Here is a 19,319-nt window from a genome sequence, read left to right on the forward strand (position 1 = left end):
AAAGTTGATGATATCAAAAGAGAAGATACAGAGATGGAGAGAGGCGGAGAGACACATGGGGAACAGGCAGCGGGACTGCACACAGTTGCAGCTTGCGTAGCGGTTGGTTTGTTGCTGCACGCGTCTCCCTGCCATCTTACAGCCCTTTCTCGGCTGTTGCTGCTGACTCCTCGGCGGCCGTACATGCTGCTGTAGGTGCACGTGTAAACTCGGGTCAGCGCTTGGACGCCGTCGCTGCTACTGCGACTGCCGTGCCGAGTCAGAGCAGAGCCTCTCGAGCTGCTGTGGCCTGTAGAAGGCTTAGGGCAAGGAGCGCAAGGTCGCAGTCGCTTTGGATGGCAGTAACAAGATGCGCTGCAGTATGTACATAGCACCTCCCGCACATCGAGGTAAATGGTACACACACTACAAATGAGGCGGAAGCAACGACAGCTGCAGTGAATGACCATGGCAACCAAGGAAGCTCCGACTACAAGAATGCCGCCTTCCGGGCAGTGTGAGGAGTACAGACACTGGGGTAGACACGACTAGGCGACATGAATGAGGACGGCTTTAGTCAGCTCAGGAAGGGGAAAGAAAGGGGCGCGCAGACAGAAGGAAACTCGCCCACTGCAGTGGCCTGCATGCGCGCCTGGAAAGGTGTGGCGGAGTTAAAGCTGAAGGGGAAATTTAAAGGCAAGGGGAGGAAAAGACAGGCAAGACACAGATGCACGAGGCACGGAAGATTGAAAAACAGGCAGCAGCATCACGAAGGAAGTCGAAGGAGAGGAAGCAGGCAGAAACACTAGTGTCTTACAGAAGGATGCAAATGCGGCCTCAGAACGAATAAAGCCGCAGATGGCGAGACGCAAGGCTCGGCCTCTGAGGTCGCCAAACCCGGTGGTCAACAAATGGGGCTCCTAAGGGACAGCGCCAAGACCACGCCGCAAGACACCACACTAGCTCGTAATCTAAGAGAATAAGGTCTAAAATGAGGCTGCTGCAACCCTCGCATGCACATTTACACAAGCACTCTTGTGAAGCACTCCCACCAGCGGACCCTGGAGCCCTGAGGCTCGCCGAGGCTCAGCAGCAGCCCCTTGAAAGGCCTCAGGGAACTCACGATAGTGACATTCTGGTTGGCAAAGTGCGGATTGAACCCAAATGAAAGAACTGCCTTCCAGGGACCCCCTGGCTTCGGAGGCTCCCCTACGCCGGGATGCTCGTTCTCGTCTAAAACGGCTGCCCATCCGAAGTATATGCCTGCATGCGGGCCGGCAAAAAGATTCTGGACCGGGCAGCATGAAGCAAGGAGACGAGGCACGATGATCGACGCACATGTTAATACCGCGCCCAGCGCAGCAGCCAACAGCTCCTCAACCCTGGGAGCAACTAAGCAACATCAGGCGCATGAAGAAAAGCATGCAAAAAGAGTGCCCCACAAGCTTGAGTACAATTCAGAACCGCAGAAGGCTGACGCACCTGGCACGAGGGGCAAATCGACTGCCGCGCCATACGCGTTTTCCGCCTCTTCTTGCTGCTGCAGCAAGAGATTTGCCGTGGGGATACCCAACAAGGAACTGCCCCTCCCGAAACCCCGCACCACTCGTCCCTGCAAAACGAGCGGCTCCTGCAGGAAAAAACAGCTTCCCCAGCCGCAGCGTAGCAGCCAACGCCAGTACTGTGCTTCTGCCGCGGCTCTTGCCGCTGCTGCGTTGTTGTTGCTGCCGCTGCTGCTCTCAAGGAGGCCTGCGGCCCGGCATGGAATGACGCGTTCCCCATACATCGTTGGCGCTTCGTCTTCCTCGTTGCCAGCCTCGTGCTGCTGCTGTAGTAGCCCGTGCATTCTGCGAAGCGCGGGGATGTCCATACACTCGAAGCTTTTGAGCAACTTGACTTGCGAGAGCTCGTGCGGCTGACGCTGTGGTTGCTGGAACGACACTGCCTGCTGCTCGGCTGCTGCATCCGCAGTCAATGGCGCGAAATTCGTGTATCCTGCGGCAAAGGTCAGTGACAAGAACAAAATCAGTTGCAAGAGCGATGCAAGGGGAAGGCCAGGAGCACCAAGAGTAGGGTCACCCTCCGCTGCACGAGGGGAGCGGTCGAGAGTTATTATCCTACCTGCTGCAGCAGCAAGCCTTGCGAATGGCTCGGTGGAAGCAGCGACCACCACCGTAATTTGCTGCTGCTGTTGCTGCTGTTGCCACGGCATCAATTGTTCAGATGCGCAGTAGCCGCAACAGCTTCTGCCGCTCTGACCACAGAGACCCTCTGCTGCTGCCGTAGACATTTCAAAAGCGTCATCGGCGGCAGCAGCAGCAATGCGGCTGACTGCGGCTGCGAAGTCTGCCGCATTGCTGCTATGCATATGCAGCAGATGGCAGGGTCGCAGCATCGATGCGGCAGCAGCAGCAGCTACTGCCTCTGCTGCTTCTGGACTACTACTACTACCTCCCGTTCCTGCTGTATGCGTCACTCTATCCAAAAATAACTGCAGAGGCAAAAGTTGCTGCACCAGTTTGCCGTTGCTCGTGCAGCAAACTACAGTTATGGCGGGCTCTCTGCAGCAGCGGCGCAACTGCCGCAAGGCACCCACATGAGGTCGAACGCAGGTAAGCAGCCGCTGGAAGAGCACTTTGAAGCCGTGGATAACTGCTGCTGCTGCTGCTGCAGCTTCTGATGAGGCTGGTGCCGATACTCTGTGATGCTCCTTTGAAGCCGTGTCGGGACGGAAATGCCTGCAACAGCTTGAGCTGCTGTTGCCGCTGCAGCCAGAGGTGGCCTGCCTGCTACAGCACGTACTTGTGGCGCTGCCCATTGAGGCAGCACCTGCATCCTCAGCATTAGCGGAGCTCCAGCAACAGCAGATGCTCACGGCTGTTTTATTTGAAGCAACAGCTGCTGTCGGTGCCTTGGGTGCTGCACGCCCTCGGTCAGCAGGGGCCCTCAGGATAGTCGCGTTTCCCTGCAGAGACTGCACCAACTGAGCTACCCGTGCACTATAAGTTGCTACCGCAGTCGATGCTCTGTCCTTCTCCATGCGCTGTTCTTCTTGCTGCAGCAGATCTAGAGAGCATTTCGCCACTGCCGCCTCAATGGGCACCCCTGGCAGCAGGAGGCCTTCAGTTGCAGCAGCAGGCAGTTGCTGCCGCAGAAGGCCTTGAAGCACACATCTGGCCAGGCTTACAAAATCCAGCAACAGGGCGTCCCCTTCCAGGAGCAGCAGAATCCGGAGGGGCTTCCTGCTGCTACCCGAGCTGTTGTTGTTGCTGCTGCAGAAAGCTGCGGATGCAACGGGCATTTGCCAATGTTGAGTCATTATTTTTGCAGGGACAGCGCATCCTCAGCAGGAAAGCATAGAAGCTGCAGCGGTATGCAAGTTCACGAGTATTATGCACGGCATCGCTTCTGCTACTTCCGTGGAGCCGCAGCTGCCTGCCGTCTTGCCATCGCCCGCAGGGGCACCAACACTACGCCTTCTCACCACTTCCCCAAAAAAAACAGCACCGAATTGCCTGGAAATGCCTGAATTTCGCATATACCCACAACGGAACAGCACGGCTTCTAGCAGAGGCTCGGGGCCCCGTGGCGTAAGGCCCCCTCTAGACAAAAACCCGCTTGACCAAACCCTTCTTGTAGACACCCTCAGTCTGGGGAGAAATATACACATCTGTGTGAATTTACCGAATAAAGTTAAAAATATATTTAAATCGTAATCCTACTCACATCAGTGCACTCTCTCTCAGCTTCCAATGAGGCCAGCCCCCCTGTCCTTCAATCAGAAAGTCGTCGGTGACACCCAGGCACGCTTTGCGAGCAAAGTGCGTAGCCACGACGCTGGATCGCGTGAACTGCCCTGCTCTCTGACTATTTCTCTCACTTTCTCAACGGCGCCACAGTCCGTCCTTGTTTCGTCCTACAAACCCCGCCTTTTAACGTACTTAAACACCCTTCAAAAGCGCCGGCCCGGTAATTCCACCGCCACGTATATACTCATGAGCAGCAGCCGAGAAAGAAACAGGGCAATAACGTCATTAACGCCCTGGAGTACCATAAAGGGCACACCCCTGCAGCTGTGTGTCCTATAAGGCTAATCGTATGCACACACTATATCCATGTAAATGAATGTTCGTTCGTGTTGTTACGGTTGGCAGAACAGATACCATGGGAGGAAACGTGCTTAACTCTATGGGCCTACAGTCGCGCCGTCTGTTTTTCGTAGCGATGCATCTCACTGTCGGTTTTGTCTAGTGCTGCAATACGAGGAAAGCCCTTCACGCTCTGCTCATTTCGCCCGCTCACTTTCCACCCTTCTATCATACGGTATTACTTTTCAATGACCATCAGAATCGAAATAGTGGTTTGAAAGAACTCCCGGTGCCACTAGATGGATATAAATAGTACACTGGGAGGTCTATTACCATCCCTGTCTGTGTCATGTACTTAAGCTGCTGCATTGTTTGCAGCCGCTGCCTGCCCAGCCCAGCCTGTGCTGCCATACATGAAACCGCAGCTCTTAAGAGGATTCTGCTGCTCAATCGCTGTATGTTTTCCCGTTCCGTAAGTAAGCGTCCATGATGCTGTTTCTACTGCGACATCCGGCTGCCGGTGGTGCCGAGATGCCGAGCTGCCCAGGGTAGGCTGCGTCAATGATGAACAGTTTGACGGGTTGGAGCTGTCGGTAGTTTTGTTAGTGGTGCATCGCTGCTGCTGCCGCCCCAAAGGCCGCCGGCCTTCGAGCCCAGCACTCTGCCGATGCGACTCCCCATGCGTAAGGCGTTGAGTGCACTGCGAACGTTTTGCATCCCGCTACTGCTGTTGTTGTTACTGCTGCTGCTGCTGCTGCTGCCGTTGTTGCTCCTGGACAGAAGCGCCTTCAGATTACCTGTGGTTCGGGGGACTCCCCTTTCTGGGAGAGGCTTTCCCAAGGGTGGTGCTGCCGTCATGGGTCCAGCGGGGTTGTTGCAGGATTTGCCGCTGTTGTTGCTGCTGCCGGTGGCAGCTTGCTGCCGCGTTCTGCTGCCGCTGCTGAAGCTGCTGCTGCCACTTGCTGCCGTGCTGGCAGCGGAGAGTGCGGGACTCCTGAGGCCCTGCAGAGACAGTGAGCCCAAAGACAAAAACCCCGCTGCGTTTGAGCAGCCAAGCGGGGTGTATGGCAGTGAGGCTGCTGTTACGTCTGCTGCACTTGAAGTGGCTGAGACCAGTGGTGTTGCCGTCTCTCTTGGCCCTGGAGGACCATAAAGGTCGCTGAGTGCGGTCCTGGGGATGAGAGACGGCGGAGGGATTCCTGCAAGAGTTGGCAAGCCATTAAGTGCAGAGATTGTTTGCTGTCGTTGTTGCTGCATCTGCAGCAGCAGCTGTTGTTGCCGCTCGCCGTCACTGTCTCCGTAGAGGGTGCAGCCTGCGGACGCGTCAGTACTCCTCTCGTCCTCTGAGGATGTGCAGCAGCAAGAACACGGCGGGTGCTTTTGCTGGTGTGCTTCCTTCTTGTGCGGTGACTGCTGAAGAGGCTTTTTGGGGATGCTAAAGGAAGGACGCCGAGGCTGCTGCTGCTCTCGCTGCTGCTTCTCCTGCTCTGGCTCTTCCTGTTGAATACTGGACATCTGTGGCTGTTTGTGCTTGGAGTTTCCATCGGTCCACATGTCTGCTGCCACAGGCGCTGCAGCCGCTGCCGTTTTTCTTTGTGCGATTTGCTGCTGCTGGAACTCGTGCCTCCTGCGTTGCTGCAGCGCCTGTGCCTTTTGCTGGAGGAATCTCGCCAGCGCGAGTTGTTGCTGTCGTTGTTGTTGCTGCTGCTGCTCGTGCCGCTGGGCATCTTGCTGCATCCTCTTGGCTGGGGCATCAGTTTGGTGCTGGTGAGCAGCTGGCGTTGTTGCTGCGTTATGTTGCTGCGGCTGCTGGTGTTGCAGCGGCGGCAGCAGGGTGTTTGCGTACACCACAGAGACGGGCCCCTTGGAAAGAAAGGGATGCCGAAGGGCATCCCTAACAGAAAGTCGCTTGGCAGGATCTGGTCTCAGAAGCTGCAGCACGAAATCAATCGCAACCGGCGACAACCTGCTTCCGTTTTTGTGCTGCAGCAGTTCCCAGAGCTGCTGCTGATGCTCAGACGCGAGCATAGACCAGAACTCGTCAGAAGGCTGCGCCCTTCGGAATAGTTGCTGCTTCGTGAGACAGTAGTATACCATCCACCCCAAGCAAAAGCTGTCAACCTTGAATGGATCGTATCTGCAACAAGAGACAGCAAAAGCAGCAAGATCCCAGATATAAATAGTGCCGAAAGGTACCACGAGACCGGAAACGATAGCCCACGGCAAGAGCAGCAACCCTGGCAAGAGCAGCAGCAGTAAAGTACTGAGACTCTGCAACAAGGCAAGGCATCGATCTAGAGGGTAGAGCGGCAGCGACAGGAGCCTCCGAAGCAGTGGCAGCAATTCTAGCATCCGCGTCTGTGGCGGCAGCAGCGTCGAGCATTGAAAAAGCGCAGCCATAGGAAGCCTACGGCCTGCGCGAGTAAACCTCTGGGGGCCTGAAGCTCTTCCCAAAGAGTTTGTTGGGAGGCAGCATCACTCCGCCTGGGGAGCCATCTTGGAGCGCCCTCGCGACAATGGCATCGGTGTCTCTTATCGCTGCGGGCTTTAGCGACTCCAAAGGCTCATCTTCCCTCAGTTTCTGCTGCTGTTGCTCTGCAGCAAGCGACGCCGCTGTAAGAGAGGGCAAGGCCACCACTGCCTGGCCAGGATCCGTGAGGCAAGGGACTATGGCCCCTGTAGCCTCGCAACGGAAAACCAGCACGTTTTCCAGGGAGAGATCTGGCGCACATATACACACACATGTACATATATACACACATGTACATATATACACACACGGCCGCAAGCGCCACTCGCAACGCTGGAAAGGATAAGAGAGTACTACCTAGACACAGCAGCGGTGTTTGGAATTGCGACAGGGAGGGGTGTTGTGGGGCCTGCAGTCATTACCTCTCATTGCAACGCCCCTCCGATGGAGGAAGAGCACGGCATCTAACAACTGCCTTGCTATCCACCGAACCTGAGACAACAACCACTCTGGACTCCGAAATTCAAACTTTGAGTAAGGGGCCTTTAGGCTAGGGGTGGTGACGGGCCTGAGCCACGCTGAATCGCGGTAGTTGTGACTGTCGCACTTCCTCCTGACCTCCCTGTAGCTGCGTAAGCTGGTTGCTCCTTTGGAAACAGCGGCAAATGCAAAAGGAGAAACCGAGATCAGCAACAGTCGAGCTGAAGTGGTGAACTAACGAACCTCCGCCTCTTTAAACGCCTCTTTTCTCTTCTTCAGGACTTCGAAAAGATCTTCAAACTCCGCTAAGGGGAACAGCAACAGCAGCAGCTGTTGCTGTAAATCCACATACACCCGAGCGGGAGTAACAATGTTAGGATGCCCCTTCAGGCAATCATAAAACGTGAGCTCCGAGAGAAAGTCTTCTTGGAGAGACGGACTGCTCTTGAGGAGCATTGCCAATGATAGAATCTTCACGGCCACCTTAGTGTTGCTGCTGCTCACGCTCGTGAGGCTGCTGCCGTTGCTACTGTCGGGCTGAGAGTGTACTACAGCAGAAAATACGGCTCCAAAGATGGCGCTCTGGACCAGCCGTGTAAGACATATACACTCATCTGTAGGGGGCCCTCCAGGGGACAGCGGAGGCACCGCGGGGGAGTCCCCTTCCCCCTTTCCGCGAGACAAAGCAAGCAGAGAAGAGCTATATATGACCGATCCTGAGAGAGATGCCGGACTGTTTTGCTGCAACAAAAGTGAACGCGGCAGCGCAGCAAACGTGCAAAAGCCGAGAAGTAATGTGCAAAAGCCGAGAAGTGATAAAGCAGTCCGCATATCCAAAAGCACTCGCTCAAGAACACGCACCACATTTCACGGCAAATGATGTGCAGAAAGCTGGAGCTGCCTAGCGTACCAAGACATCTGCAGTGATAGAGGCGCTGCAGAAGCATTCCCTGAGAGTCAAGCGGCGGGCGCAGGCACTGTTTAGGGTGAGGTCCAGCCAGTTTGTGGCTTGTTTTATTCTCCTGCAGTTTTCACTAGCTGAGGGGGTACTGTTGCTCGAGCCGCCTTCAGCCTTCTGCTGCTGCACCCCCGGGTAGGCTGTAGTTGCAGCTCCTGCATATGGCTGCTGCTTCCTGTGCTGCTCATTCTGCTGATGGTGCAGTTGTTGCTGCTGCAGCGATGCCCGGGAAGGACCTCCAGATATGACGCAAGTTGTAGCCGCGCTTAGGTGAGATGAAGGACTCATTTTGCGTTCCTTTTGCTGGTTATGAGGGGGTTTCTGCTGAGTCGTATGCGGGAGAGGCACACTTACTGCCGTGGCAAGGTTGATTGCAGCAGCAGTATGTGGTGCCCTGGTGCCTGCTCTTTGGCAGCCGAAGGGGCGGCACTGAGCGACTAGCTGCCTCTGCTGCTGCTGCTTCAATCGTTCGCACTGTGCGGTGCAGGCTGAGATGCACTGAGCCTGATGCTTTTCCTGTTGCGTTGGCTGCTCTTGGTAGCGGCGGTATGGTACTCTATACTGTACAGGTTGCGATGTGGTCAAATGCCCGAGCTCTTTGTGTTGTTGTAGCAGCAACTGCTGCGGCTCCTGAGGCTCTGCCGAAGGGGGGGCCCTTTGTGGTGGAGGCTTTAAAGCCCGCTGCTGCACTGACTGGTGATGGCTTCGTTGATGCAGTTGATGTTGATGTGGCTGTGTCGGCGCGAGGCAGCGCCTGGATATAGAGGATTGCCCGCTAGGGACTACCTTGGCGCATACAAAGTTTCCACTGTTGTCTTTTGTGCTGCTGTGGTTGCTGCTCCTGCTGCCCAACGAAAAGGCAAGACCAACAGGGAACGGATGCGGCCCCTCCGAAGGAGCCTTCCGAACGAGAGGGCGTATAGATGGCCTGTTCGAATACGTGCAACTGTTGCTGCTGCTGCTTTGTTGCAGCTGCTGCTGTTGCGGCGCTTCTTGTAGCTGCTTCTCAAGCTCCCTAGGCACGGAGGAGGAAGGGACTACTGTAGGGGCTGTAGGGTGAAAATACATGATGCCGGCGTTCCCCACAGGCCCATCTGGCTCTGCTACTGCCACAGCAGCAGCTGCTGCTGCTGCTACGCTGGATACACCTGCTGCCTTTATTGGCGCTGCTTTTGCGCTGTCTGCCTCGCGCCTAATACCTGCTGCACCAGCACCCAAGACGATCACTCGCAGCTGCGCTTGCGAGGCCTTGCTGGCGGACGAAGAACGGTTTCTACTGCTGTTGGTAGTGCGATGGTTGCTGCTGCCCTTTTTTTGTCGAAGCGTACTCTGCTGAAGAATGGAAAATAGGTTAGAAGAAGGGAAGGGGAAAACACTGCTGCTGACGCTGCACCTGTTATCGACGCTGCGGGGAAGACAGGATGTGTTGCTCTAAGTGCATCGCTAGAAAGCTGCTATCAGCAATACCTGCTTCTCCTAGTTCGGTATACAAAATCGGCAGCCGTTCCTGCTGCCTGCACTAGGTATGAGCTGAATGTGCAATGAAAGGCACTCCTGCGGGTGTAGTGATTGTGTGTTGTTGCTGCTGGTGCTCCTGTTGTTGGTGCTGCAGCACAAGCGGACAGCGCGCCGAGAAGACGAAAAAGGAAAGGGGGAAAATGAAGTCACTGTAGCTGCAGTTAAAAACACACACCGCAAAAAGCGCAAGGCATGCGGTACGGCTGCAATCGCCAGGCAACGCCAAGGCATCCTACTGCAGGAAATGCTATGTAGTAGCACGGTCAGCCAAGGAAGAGCACACTAAATCAGAGGAGGACACCAAGTTACATTTCGTGTCAGCGCTGACACCTCACATTCAGCACAATACAACAACCTTAGTCTGAATAGACTAGAGCCCAATGCCCTGCGTTTTACTCGTGCAACACAGAAGTATAATCATCAACAAAAGACTACCTAGACGCTTCCCCAGGATCCTCTCCCTATTTATCCATATTTCCGGTTTCCCAGCGGGACAATTTCAATGAATGCCTCTTTGGTTTGCAACACCGGTTTGCGGCGATGCGGCTTGGGTGTATCGGGGGTGCATCTACAGGGAGGGTGGTATCTCCCTTGTACCCGTAGAAAGGAGCTTGAAGGGCTCATGGGGCCCCCGCTGCTGCAGGCAAATCCTTAGAACTCTACAGCTGTATCCACGGAAGCCCCTCAACTATACGAAGTGGTCTGTTTATGACATCGTGCCGCCGCGCCACTGGCAAACACCTTTTGCCATAAGAGCCCCAAAACGCTGCATAAAATGTATTGAAGATGAAGTAGGAGCTATAAGTGCATACGAGAGAACACTTTCAGCGCCTGTTTACAGCGCTGTGCCGCGAGCCGTACAACACTGATGCAACCCCTGCGGCAGAAGGGCCCGCAGCCCTGAGCTCTAGACCCGTGAAGCAATACCAGTTAATATGAAAACAAAAGGAAAACCAATAAGCAAAATGTATAGGGGAGAAAGGCGAAGAATGCACAAAGATGGCAACAGCTGTCAGCCGGCACGGCAGCAGCAGCTGGTAACTTGCGGTGCACGTGGAGCCCTCCATGAAATGACAGACTTCCGTCCAGAGTTGTCTGCCACACTTCCTCTAGAAATAAGCTAAGACCTTTAACCTCTGCAGGGATGCGCCTTGTTCTCTGTCGCCAAGAGTCATCCCCCGTAAGGCCGAGGAAGAGTGTACATATACAACATGCTCTCCGGTGGGGAGTCAGTAGTTAAGCAGCAGGAGAATGAGTAACTCACCTTGAAAAAGTCTTGAGACCTTGCCTAGATGCGTAAGCACCGTACTTAAGGGAAAATAGGGGGCCAGAAGCAAAGAGACTGGCGGGCCCACCAGCCATGCTTGTGCCCCTTCTGATGCAGAAGGCTAAGCCGCCTTTCAGGGTAAGAAATCGCAAACGAGCACCCCATGTGCCCTGAAGGAGCAATGAGAGGAAGGAAGAGACGAAGAGCTATGTACTAAGGACAAGCAGCAGTTTACGGCATACAGCAGCTACTTGGCAGTGGTAGCCTGGAGCGCTATTTCTGGGTTTGTGCTGGGGAGTCCAAGGTATTGTACACACTGTAGCAGCTGCGTCTATTGAGTAACTTCAGCGTTTTCCCCCAAATAGGCATCTTTGAATTGTATTTCTAATTTCATCGAATGAGGTTCTGATGCATTTCGTATCTATTTCTTTCTGCTGCCGTCGCTGGCGCTGGCTTGAGCCACTGCTTTTCGTGTGAGTCAGCATAAATCGATTCGGCGTTGCTGTGGATGGATGGTCCCTGCAATGCTTTTAGAGCCATGAAAAAGCCATAAATCCAGTATCTTGTGTCAAATAATGTCAATTTGAATTATTAATAATGTTAAAATGAAGACAACAGCAATAGAAATTGTCAAGGAAAAACCAATCAGCAGGCCTTCAACCGCTATCCCCTCCCTCCGACCCATAAGGGTAAACTTTCATCAAGAAGCCCTGCTAGGCCCAACTTTCACAAGGAATGTGCTTTATTGCCTTTTAGCGAATGTTTTCGCTTTCTTTAGCCTAGCTTCTCTCAAGCCTCCAGCTCCTATACATCTTCTTGGAAGCTGGTTGATTTATAGCACTGTGAGCTGTTTCTGCTAAAACTGTGCGCCATGATTGGCTGAAACAGGTGATGTAAGGTGGCTAGTATTCACGCCACGTCGCCAGCGGTAGGGATAAGAATAGGTTTCCACACCGCGCTAATTCCTAGTGGATGAACAGCGTAGCATAATATACGGACAGATACACCTCCGATTGCTCACACAGTGAAGGTGGATTTACTCATGTCGTGCTATCATGATTCCCTCCGCTGGTTAGCGCTGCGTTAAGCCTGATGTTCTTCGTTGCTTTGATTGGTGTGGCAAGAAAGTATGGATTTGGGCTTAGTTCTTCTACGCCGAAGCATAGCTCTTAGCAAACGTGGGGGTTTCGAGTTGCCGACATACATAACCAAGTATACTTTTGACCATGTACTTCTCTACTGCATTTTTTGCCGCACGTTATTGACTTGCCTGACAATAGATGGTGCACCAAGTGAGAGTCAGCGTAGCGCTGCACTGGTTGTCTCCATAGTGACATTTATTTTTAGACTTAATATAGACTTGATAGAGGGCTATTTTTGCTCTCCAAAAACTGCGCTACATCTCCTGATTAGCCCGCCAGAGGTCCCGACATAAGGAAAGAGGGACAGCTAAGGTGCGAGTAGATGCACCCCTAAAGCATTCGAAGCGCACGCAGCCAGTCGCGCATCTAGCTTACACGCACACGAAATTGCATCTTTTGGTACCAATCAAACAAGACTTTGTAATAAATAAGAGATGCGAACATACGAACAAATTGGACAATGCACTGACAGTACTTTGTTAGACATAAATAGTGTCCAAGAACGAGTGTGACCGAAGCTCAGCCCGCTACAGTCGGTTTTGGTAAGAGGTCGTTTTTCATGATGCAGAGTGCCTTCGTGAACGTCAGCATGCACAAAGACTGTAAATGAATTGCCCGACTCCAGGTTAATTCCCGCTAGTGAGGCTCCATTTGAGGCTTCGTACCTAAAAGCAGCGGGTCCTTCAGTTCCCTTAGCACTCGTGGTTTCACTATAAATGGGAAGATAAGTGGAGATATAGGCCATGTATAGACATCAAAAATGTTCTCTCTTATCAAAGGCAGCATTGGGAGAAAACGGATATATGCTGTGAGAAGTAAACTAAGGTTCCAGCACTCGCGTGGAGGTGTAATAATTGCAAGTAACTTGTCTCTGCTGTGTACAACGAGAGTATGTCAAACAGAATGATCTTGTTCCTTGCAAATTAGTGAGATTCGTGCAAGGTCCAGTACAGCAGACGAATGTACTCAAGTAGTTTTCTCTTTCACATTGAAACTTAGACTATATCCAGATGCCGTACAAACATATGGAGAATTTGTGCCAGCGTGAATGCACCTGCCAAAGTTTTGTGCTCCAAAAAATCCAAATCATGCCGTAATATGCTTTCCCGGTTTGAATCATAACAGCATGCATTCAAACGTAAACATATTGCACCGTGTACTCTGGAGCACCTTCCACCATAATGTGCTGAAGGATCAGGACCTGTTCAGGCCGTCTCTGTCCCCATCTTTATTTTAACACTACACTCAAGCTCTCTCTGAGGTACCCACCTTTGGCCCCTGTATGCAATGTAGTACACAATTTAATGAACAAACTGCAGTCTATGGACCTCTTGGTGGCACTTTAAAAGTTGGTCCCTTCAACGAGCTTGATGGGCCCTCGGGAGGGGCGCAGAATGCATTTTCCGTAAACTCTACAGCTCAAAGCCAGGTAGGAAACCTAGACCTACGAGTTGAAGAAGTGAAATGGCAAGCGGTTGCAAATGGTGTCCATCGTAACGACTAACGATAGAAGGTTGGGCCACTTGGGGTGGGAGCAAATCGTCTGTGCATATAGGCTGTCTCGAACAGTGGATTCCGATAAAAAGAACTCAAAGCTTGGCAGACAGCCGAAAGCTGAGCTGTTGAAAGGCTACACTTTGCTATTTTTCCTACACTGGCCATATTTAAGTAATAATGAATAAAGTGTTGATTATTTGTTTTGGCTGTTCGCCTCTCGTATTCGCTGGGGAGTAGGGTAAGCCCACTTCCAAAATTTAGATTTGTGTGGTCGTGCGCTAAATGCTATATACAACCCGTTGCGGGTTTGAGTAGAAAGCAAAGAGTCTTCCTACTAAGGCCTCAGATAAAGCGTTTTGTCAACGGTTTCTACAACAGCATCTAACTGAAAAAGTGTAAGCTACGCAAAAATACCTACGAAGCACAAGCAAGAGAAGTCCTTAGACTCCACAGATCAGAGATCGGAAGCGGAGCTATAAGGTGAATGCAATTTTTTCAGGCAAACTCAACAGAATCTCCGAACCAACACGACGTCTTCTTCCGAGCTCCCCGACTTTCACTGCCACCAGCGAGGAGCTCAACGTGTGCTGTCGGAAAACTGTGTCGGAAGAGAACTACTGAGCCACAGTCACGCATTAAGGACAGCTACCAACAGAAACATGATTATTTATTGTAGATCGGTTGTCAAGCTGTGGAAAAAGCAGCTGCGCCCATTTTTAGCTTTTTCATAAAAGCTCACAGTTGGTTTTTGTGCCGTGCTTCTAACTCTGTTACACACTTCCCACATGGCACAAGCTAAGATCTAGGCAATTACAGAATTGACAAAGTCAGCCATTCGTTCATCGGCCAATAGTGCATAGCCCACCCAAAACTCTAAGCCACCATGGACCAAGACCTTCAAGAACAACACCGATCTTCACCAAGTCTGCAGAACCATCTCCAGAAATTTGTTATCTAGCCCGTTGAGCTCAAGTGGAAAGCCGCACAGCTATCAAGGGTTGAATGTGTAAGAGAAACGATACTGAAATACGGTGGTACATACCAGCGTGATGATTATCGGGAAAGAGAAATGGCCACCATCGGTGTACTTTAATACCAGTTTGCATCCGAAACAATGCGTCCGTTTTGTTTTAGTCCTGCAGCTGATGTTATATAGCGATCAAGGACCCCGTTGGAAATCCAACTCAAAGCTGCCTGCACATGGAAAGATTAGCATTAAGAAGGCAGGAGAAGTTCCTCACGAAACCTTGACCCCACAAGGCCAGTTCCAGGCCACAGGGTGTCTGGTACCGCTCGTAACGGCACATTCTCCTTCCTGTTGCCCACTTGAGTCGATGCCAGTCAAATGATTGTCCTTTGTTTCATTGTTGGAGGATTGCGGCCCTCATGCTGAGCCTCTAAAATATGAACTTCACCTTGTGTGGGAATGCTAACGAAGGACTACTACAATTTGGGTGTTCAGGGTCTCCAGGAAAGAAAACATTGCAGTTGGTAGTGTGGATGCAGCTGCAAAACTTCTGTACAGGGGATAGAAGGAACGGCACGGTATAATGCCAAGCCTGATTTTGCTAACAGTGTGCAGTGCTATCGGTGGTTACGTTCCAGGCTCTGGCAGCTTGAGGTAAAAAAGAAGCCTGTTATGTCGCTCTTTCTCGAAATTCGACTAAGCTTCGATGGGTATCAGGCAAAACCAAGTCTGGCATCACACCTCAATATTTCAATCCCTTGGGCAGAATTTCTGTAGCGGTGCCCAAGCCACCAACTGCAGGGTCCTCTCACTTTCCTCGAAATTCTGAACACTCAATTTGCACTAGTCCTTCATTAGCATCCCGCCACCAAGTAAAGTCACAATAGGCACGAAGCTGCCCTCAGGTTTAAACACCAATGGTTTCCAAAGGCTTTAATCCCCCATGTGGCGAATCCTGAATAGAACCACCGAATGAGGGGGGCCATGGACGCCCTCCATAGACCCTTCGGCGTCACCATAGTCCAGACGCTCAGCGTAGAGGCCCCAAGCTCGCAACAGCGAAAAAAAAAGAGAATCGACAGGCTGAGATCGACTCTGATGGGCCACAATAATCAATGTAGAATCTTCTGGTGCACTAACAGGGCTCCCCTTGGGGGGCACTTTGAAATCCCACCGCATTTCTCTAGGAGTGAGGAAGAATGCGAGGGTGCGAACAAAGGGCTCTACGAGTTCCCTCAGCCACAGAACATCTGCTGCAACAACTAAAAGCGGTCTTCGAGGGGTTCGCTTTGCGGATATCCCACGGGGCCCCAAGGCATTGCATTTTTCTGGGCAGGACCAATCGAGAACTTCAGCTACGACGCCGGCCCGAGGCCCTTGTGCAGCACCTAGGGGTTTTTCCGGGCACCTGGTGGCTTGACAATAATCTAGTACCTCATCGAAGGCCTCTATGGATGGCAGTAAATCTGCAAAATGTTGATTAAGCTGCACCGCCTCGCGGAGGCCTGCCACACAGTAATCCAAGTCGGTTAACAATACGTGGCAGGCGTGCGGTAGAGGGCCTCTTGGAGCGAGGAAGGCCTTGACCTGGGATTTCGCTTTATGCGTATGAAGCTCCGCCTTAGCCGTTATAGCTGTAACAATAGCTGCAGCCCCTAGGCCAACTAGGCCCTTACCTGCTCCTAGTTCAATGATCAGTGGAGGGACTCTTGCACAATCCCCTTTTGGGGCCATCTCTGGGGTTCCAAGGAGTCCCTCCAACCTCTTCTCAAGGAAGCGCAGCAACACGACGGAGGCATCCCAGACGGAGCAGCCTGCATCCAACGGAGATAGCCAGAAACGGTAGCTGAAGGCTTTGTGTGTGCTGCTGTTGCTGCAACGGATACGGTTTTATGGGTAGAGGGCCTGACCTGTGTCTCCGTTTATCTGGTCCTCGGGAGCCCTCGGAGGTCCACATGGCGTCAAAAGCACTGGGAGACCAGCCACAATAAAATCCCCGTCGTAGCGATAATCAAATACTTTCCAAGGCAGCGCAAGGAGGGGCTCACCGCCTTCTGTTGGCAGAGAGGAGGAGCCGCTTAAAGAGTCACCTCCAAGATTCTGAGAGCCCTCAGTGGCTGGGAGCCCCGTGTGGGCCCATTGGGGTGGGCCCATGAAGCCTTGGGCTCCGCCTTGGTGACCCTAAGGGATGGAGGGGTACCACACGATTTATGCGGAAGAATAACAGGTAAGCGGGGAGGGCACTAGAAAGAAGAAAAGGAGAGCTTGAGAAGAATAATTAACGTGCTGCGCTGGTGTTAAGCGAGCCTGCTACGTGGGACAGAAGGAACTGCAGAACCGGTTGGAGACACAAGACACGGAGCGGAGGAGAGGGGGTAGGAAGAGGCAGAATGACTTTTGGAAGGCTGTATTTACATTACGAATGTTCCAACGAAATTGGCGCAGAAGAGAAGCTAATAACCACAGGTATTGAAAAAATGCGTGGCAACTCATCGGGTTTTGCTGTTCCTTTTCGCTTGATGACTCAACAGGGGCCCCACCGTGTACGTGAGAAGAAGCATCCCCAGCCTTCACACCTGCCCTCCCGGAATGGAAAATGCAATATTTCTACGGGATAGCACTACCAAGGGTGTAACGTGAACGCAGAAGAAGACCACCTTTATTGCTGAGGAGACCCATACGAAGATCCCCTAGACCCCAAAGTGCACATCCGAAGGATCGCAGGGGTCCTCTACACGACTGGGGTGGAAGAGCAGGCTGATATGAGCACAAGCCTGCGGGGTACCAGACAAGGGACTAACATTAGGCATCAATAGGTGAAAAACTGCGTCGCTGTCATTAGATTATAAGGCTTGATTGGAGGCATAAGTTAGCTGATATCCGTCCGCCCCCTGGTGAAACAAGAGCAGATTACGGAAACAAGCAAAAAGAGAGAAATCACCCTTCTCCTGACCGCAAAAATTGAGCCCGCTGGGTGTACCGCGTCTTCAGCGACATACCAGCGGTGGAGCCGCAGGCATCCGAGGCAGAGGCAGGGCAGACGCATACGCAAAGAAAGCACGCATACGGGGATATGTAGAGTCAACAGAAAGGGCCAGATGATAAGAAATACACGATACCGGCAATTTTACACAAAATCATGCGGCAGACATGGAAAAACACAAGGCCAGCAATCTAGCAATCAGCAACGCCTCAACAAGTCCAAAAAACTGGACAACAAAGTCAGAGATGCGAAGCCAAGGACAAGGCAGGATCACGTAAGTTTACCTGTTGTCGTTTCTAGTGGGTCCTTGCCAGTGTGTATGCGAGGAACCCGAGCTTGGACGTCTTATTATGCCCAGCGTGGAGCACCATACGCTGCCCACAGTCAAACACACGTTTTTTTCTGCCATCACGCTGTTCACCATGGCAGCACAAAAAGTCCAACAGATATAGCTACTACAACAACAGAAGCAGGTGTCTGCCGTCACATTATCACTCCCTATGTACTAAAGCACTCTGAATACTCTCGGATCAGAGCAAAAATTGCTGTGGTTGTTGAAGTGAGGAGCTGTATGGTTATATTGGTAGCACACTTGAGGAAATCAATAATATGACAAGTATGAACTTGTGCATATGTAATTTACGACTCAGATAGTATGAGCTGTTTTGCCTTCTTTAAGAATACTGAAAAATGCACACTTTGTCCCCTCTCTCTTAGATCCCCTGTGGGTGCTCATCTCCTGGAAAACTTACAAAAAGTTCCTTCTGCATAGATGCCTACCAAAAAAGCCTGCGGGTAGATATTCTTTGTCTACTCAAGTGGACAGTTGTGAGTCGCCGCGTCTCAGCGAAACACTGTGCTTGACCGGCCTGAGGTCCATGTCTTCCATGAAGGCCCTGAAGGTGGCGCCTTTGCCGGAATAAGGATGGCATTGACTTCTTCCATGGAGGATCTCGACTGTACGGGGCGCATTATGCACTCCAATAAATCATTTAATAACAAAGGCTCGTCTAGAGGCCCAAGACGAGCCAGCTGCTTGGAAATCTCCCGTATTGAAGCTCCAAGACTCCACTCATCGCTCCTTTCAGAAAGCGACAGCAGCTTTGGCTTCAACCGCTCAGGCACATCCTTTATTGTCTCAACTCAACGATCGTATCCCCCATAGTCATCTTTTGTTTATCAGCGCTTTTGAGAGCCTCAGTCGCACGCAGTGTCTCAGGAGGTACATAATTGCATGTAAATTGCATTTCTTCCTCCCTTGCAAGAGGCATTCCTACTGGCCAGATGCCATCGAAATCCGCCAAAACGATGTGCCCCTCTCGAGTCACAAGAAAGTTGTTAGGCTTTACATCTCTATGCAAATGGCCACCCCTCTGCACTGCTTCAAGACCCAACACCATCTCTGCCAGTAACAAGCAAAGTCAATCGTTACTCGGCCCTGCAATGCAGCCACGGTAGCAGCTTGTACATCAAGATTCATTGCCGGAAGTAACATGGGCACACAAGGGGGCCCTTCTTGCTTCTGAGCTGCCTGTACACCCCAAGGACCGGCAGCAGGTAACGAGGGGGATGAATAATATGCTGCTGCACAAAAGCCTCAAGCAATGCAAGATGTTCCCTTCCAGCTAGTACAACAGAATTCTTGATCACAAAAGCAGCAGCATTTTGGGCCAAAGGAAGCAATCCATTTGACGTTGTACGAACCAAAGCACACATTGCTGTCTCCGGGCCTGCAGATGAGGCCGCCGCTGGTCGAATTCGCTAACGGCAGCCTCAGGTATCACTGGCAAAGAGCTCCAAAGCAAAGAACATGAACCCAAAAGTGTGCCTGAAGCAAAAGTATCAGGATAATCATCGCAAAAAGTAGCAGCTGCGGGAGCCGCAGCAAGTGGGAGAGCTAGCAGTGTGTAAATAATGGGCAGATAAGGCTGTGTAAGGGTGCAAATTTCTGGTTACTGGATGTAGCAGCC

General features: G+C 52.1%; 4 protein-coding genes across 4 annotated transcripts; all 4 read right to left on the reverse strand.

The window, feature by feature from the left end:
- Positions 1-259: 259 nt before the first annotated feature.
- Positions 260-3,205, reverse strand: LOC34621523 (the record flags this gene model as incomplete). The annotated part of the gene is made up of 5 exons (XM_026337804.1): positions 260-354; positions 797-899; positions 1,103-1,242; positions 1,462-1,974; positions 2,101-3,205. Coding segments are annotated over 5 exons (1,956 nt in total), but the record flags the coding sequence as incomplete, so codon positions are not given.
- A 3,269-nt stretch (positions 3,206-6,474) lies between these two features.
- On the reverse strand, positions 6,475-7,631 carry LOC34621522. Its single transcript, XM_026337799.1, has 3 exons — positions 7,582-7,631; positions 6,960-7,087; positions 6,475-6,788 (listed from the first exon to the last, which is right to left on the reverse strand). Exons 1-3 carry the CDS (start codon positions 7,629-7,631, stop codon positions 6,475-6,477), a joined length of 492 nt encoding a protein of 163 aa, XP_026193584.1.
- Positions 7,632-13,222: 5,591 nt separating this feature from the next.
- Positions 13,223-16,520, reverse strand: LOC34621521. Its single transcript, XM_022734729.2, has 4 exons — positions 16,277-16,520; positions 15,333-16,180; positions 13,408-13,684; positions 13,223-13,314 (listed from the first exon to the last, which is right to left on the reverse strand). Exons 1-4 carry the CDS (start codon positions 16,518-16,520, stop codon positions 13,223-13,225), a joined length of 1,461 nt encoding a protein of 486 aa, XP_022589313.2.
- Positions 16,521-18,192: 1,672 nt separating this feature from the next.
- Positions 18,193-18,749, reverse strand: LOC113147391 (mitogen-activated protein kinase kinase 1c-like). Its single transcript, XM_026337800.1, has 2 exons — positions 18,498-18,749; positions 18,193-18,381 (listed from the first exon to the last, which is right to left on the reverse strand). Exons 1-2 carry the CDS (start codon positions 18,747-18,749, stop codon positions 18,193-18,195), a joined length of 441 nt encoding a protein of 146 aa, XP_026193585.1.
- Positions 18,750-19,319: the final 570 nt, after the last annotated feature.

Source organism: Cyclospora cayetanensis, unplaced genomic scaffold, assembly GCF_002999335.1.
Source record: "Cyclospora cayetanensis isolate NF1_C8 unplaced genomic scaffold, CcayRef3 CcayRef3_contig_201, whole genome shotgun sequence".
Classification (NCBI taxonomy): domain Eukaryota; phylum Apicomplexa; class Conoidasida; order Eucoccidiorida; family Eimeriidae; genus Cyclospora; species Cyclospora cayetanensis.

What these genes read in the sequence shown, in the direction of transcription:
- LOC34621522 (XM_026337799.1), bottom strand. Translation starts at nt 7,631, where the DNA reads ATGAGTGTATATGTCTTACACGGCTGGTCCAGAGCGCCATCTTTGGAG. An exon ending in AGAGCGCCATCTTTGGAGCC is followed by an intron (nt 7,088 to 7,581) that starts GTATTTTCTGCT and finishes CACCACCCCTAG; the next exon opens with CCTAAAGGCCCCTTACTCAA. An exon ending in GAGGGGCGTTGCAATGAGAG is followed by an intron (nt 6,789 to 6,959) that starts GTAATGACTGCA and finishes TATGTGCGCCAG; the next exon opens with ATCTCTCCCTGGAAAACGTG.
- LOC34621521 (XM_022734729.2), bottom strand. Translation starts at nt 16,520, where the DNA reads ATGGGCCCACCCCAATGGGCCCACACGGGGCTCCCAGCCACTGAGGGC. An exon ending in CCAGATAAACGGAGACACAG is followed by an intron (nt 16,181 to 16,276) that starts GTCAGGCCCTCT and finishes CGTTGGATGCAG; the next exon opens with GCTGCTCCGTCTGGGATGCC. An exon ending in ATGGCCCCCCTCATTCGGTG is followed by an intron (nt 13,685 to 15,332) that starts GTTCTATTCAGG and finishes GGTTGTATATAG; the next exon opens with CATTTAGCGCACGACCACAC.
- LOC113147391 (XM_026337800.1), bottom strand. Translation starts at nt 18,749, where the DNA reads ATGGTGTTGGGTCTTGAAGCAGTGCAGAGGGGTGGCCATTTGCATAGA. An exon ending in TGACTATGGGGGATACGATC is followed by an intron (nt 18,382 to 18,497) that starts GTTGAGTTGAGA and finishes ATTTCCAAGCAG; the next exon opens with CTGGCTCGTCTTGGGCCTCT.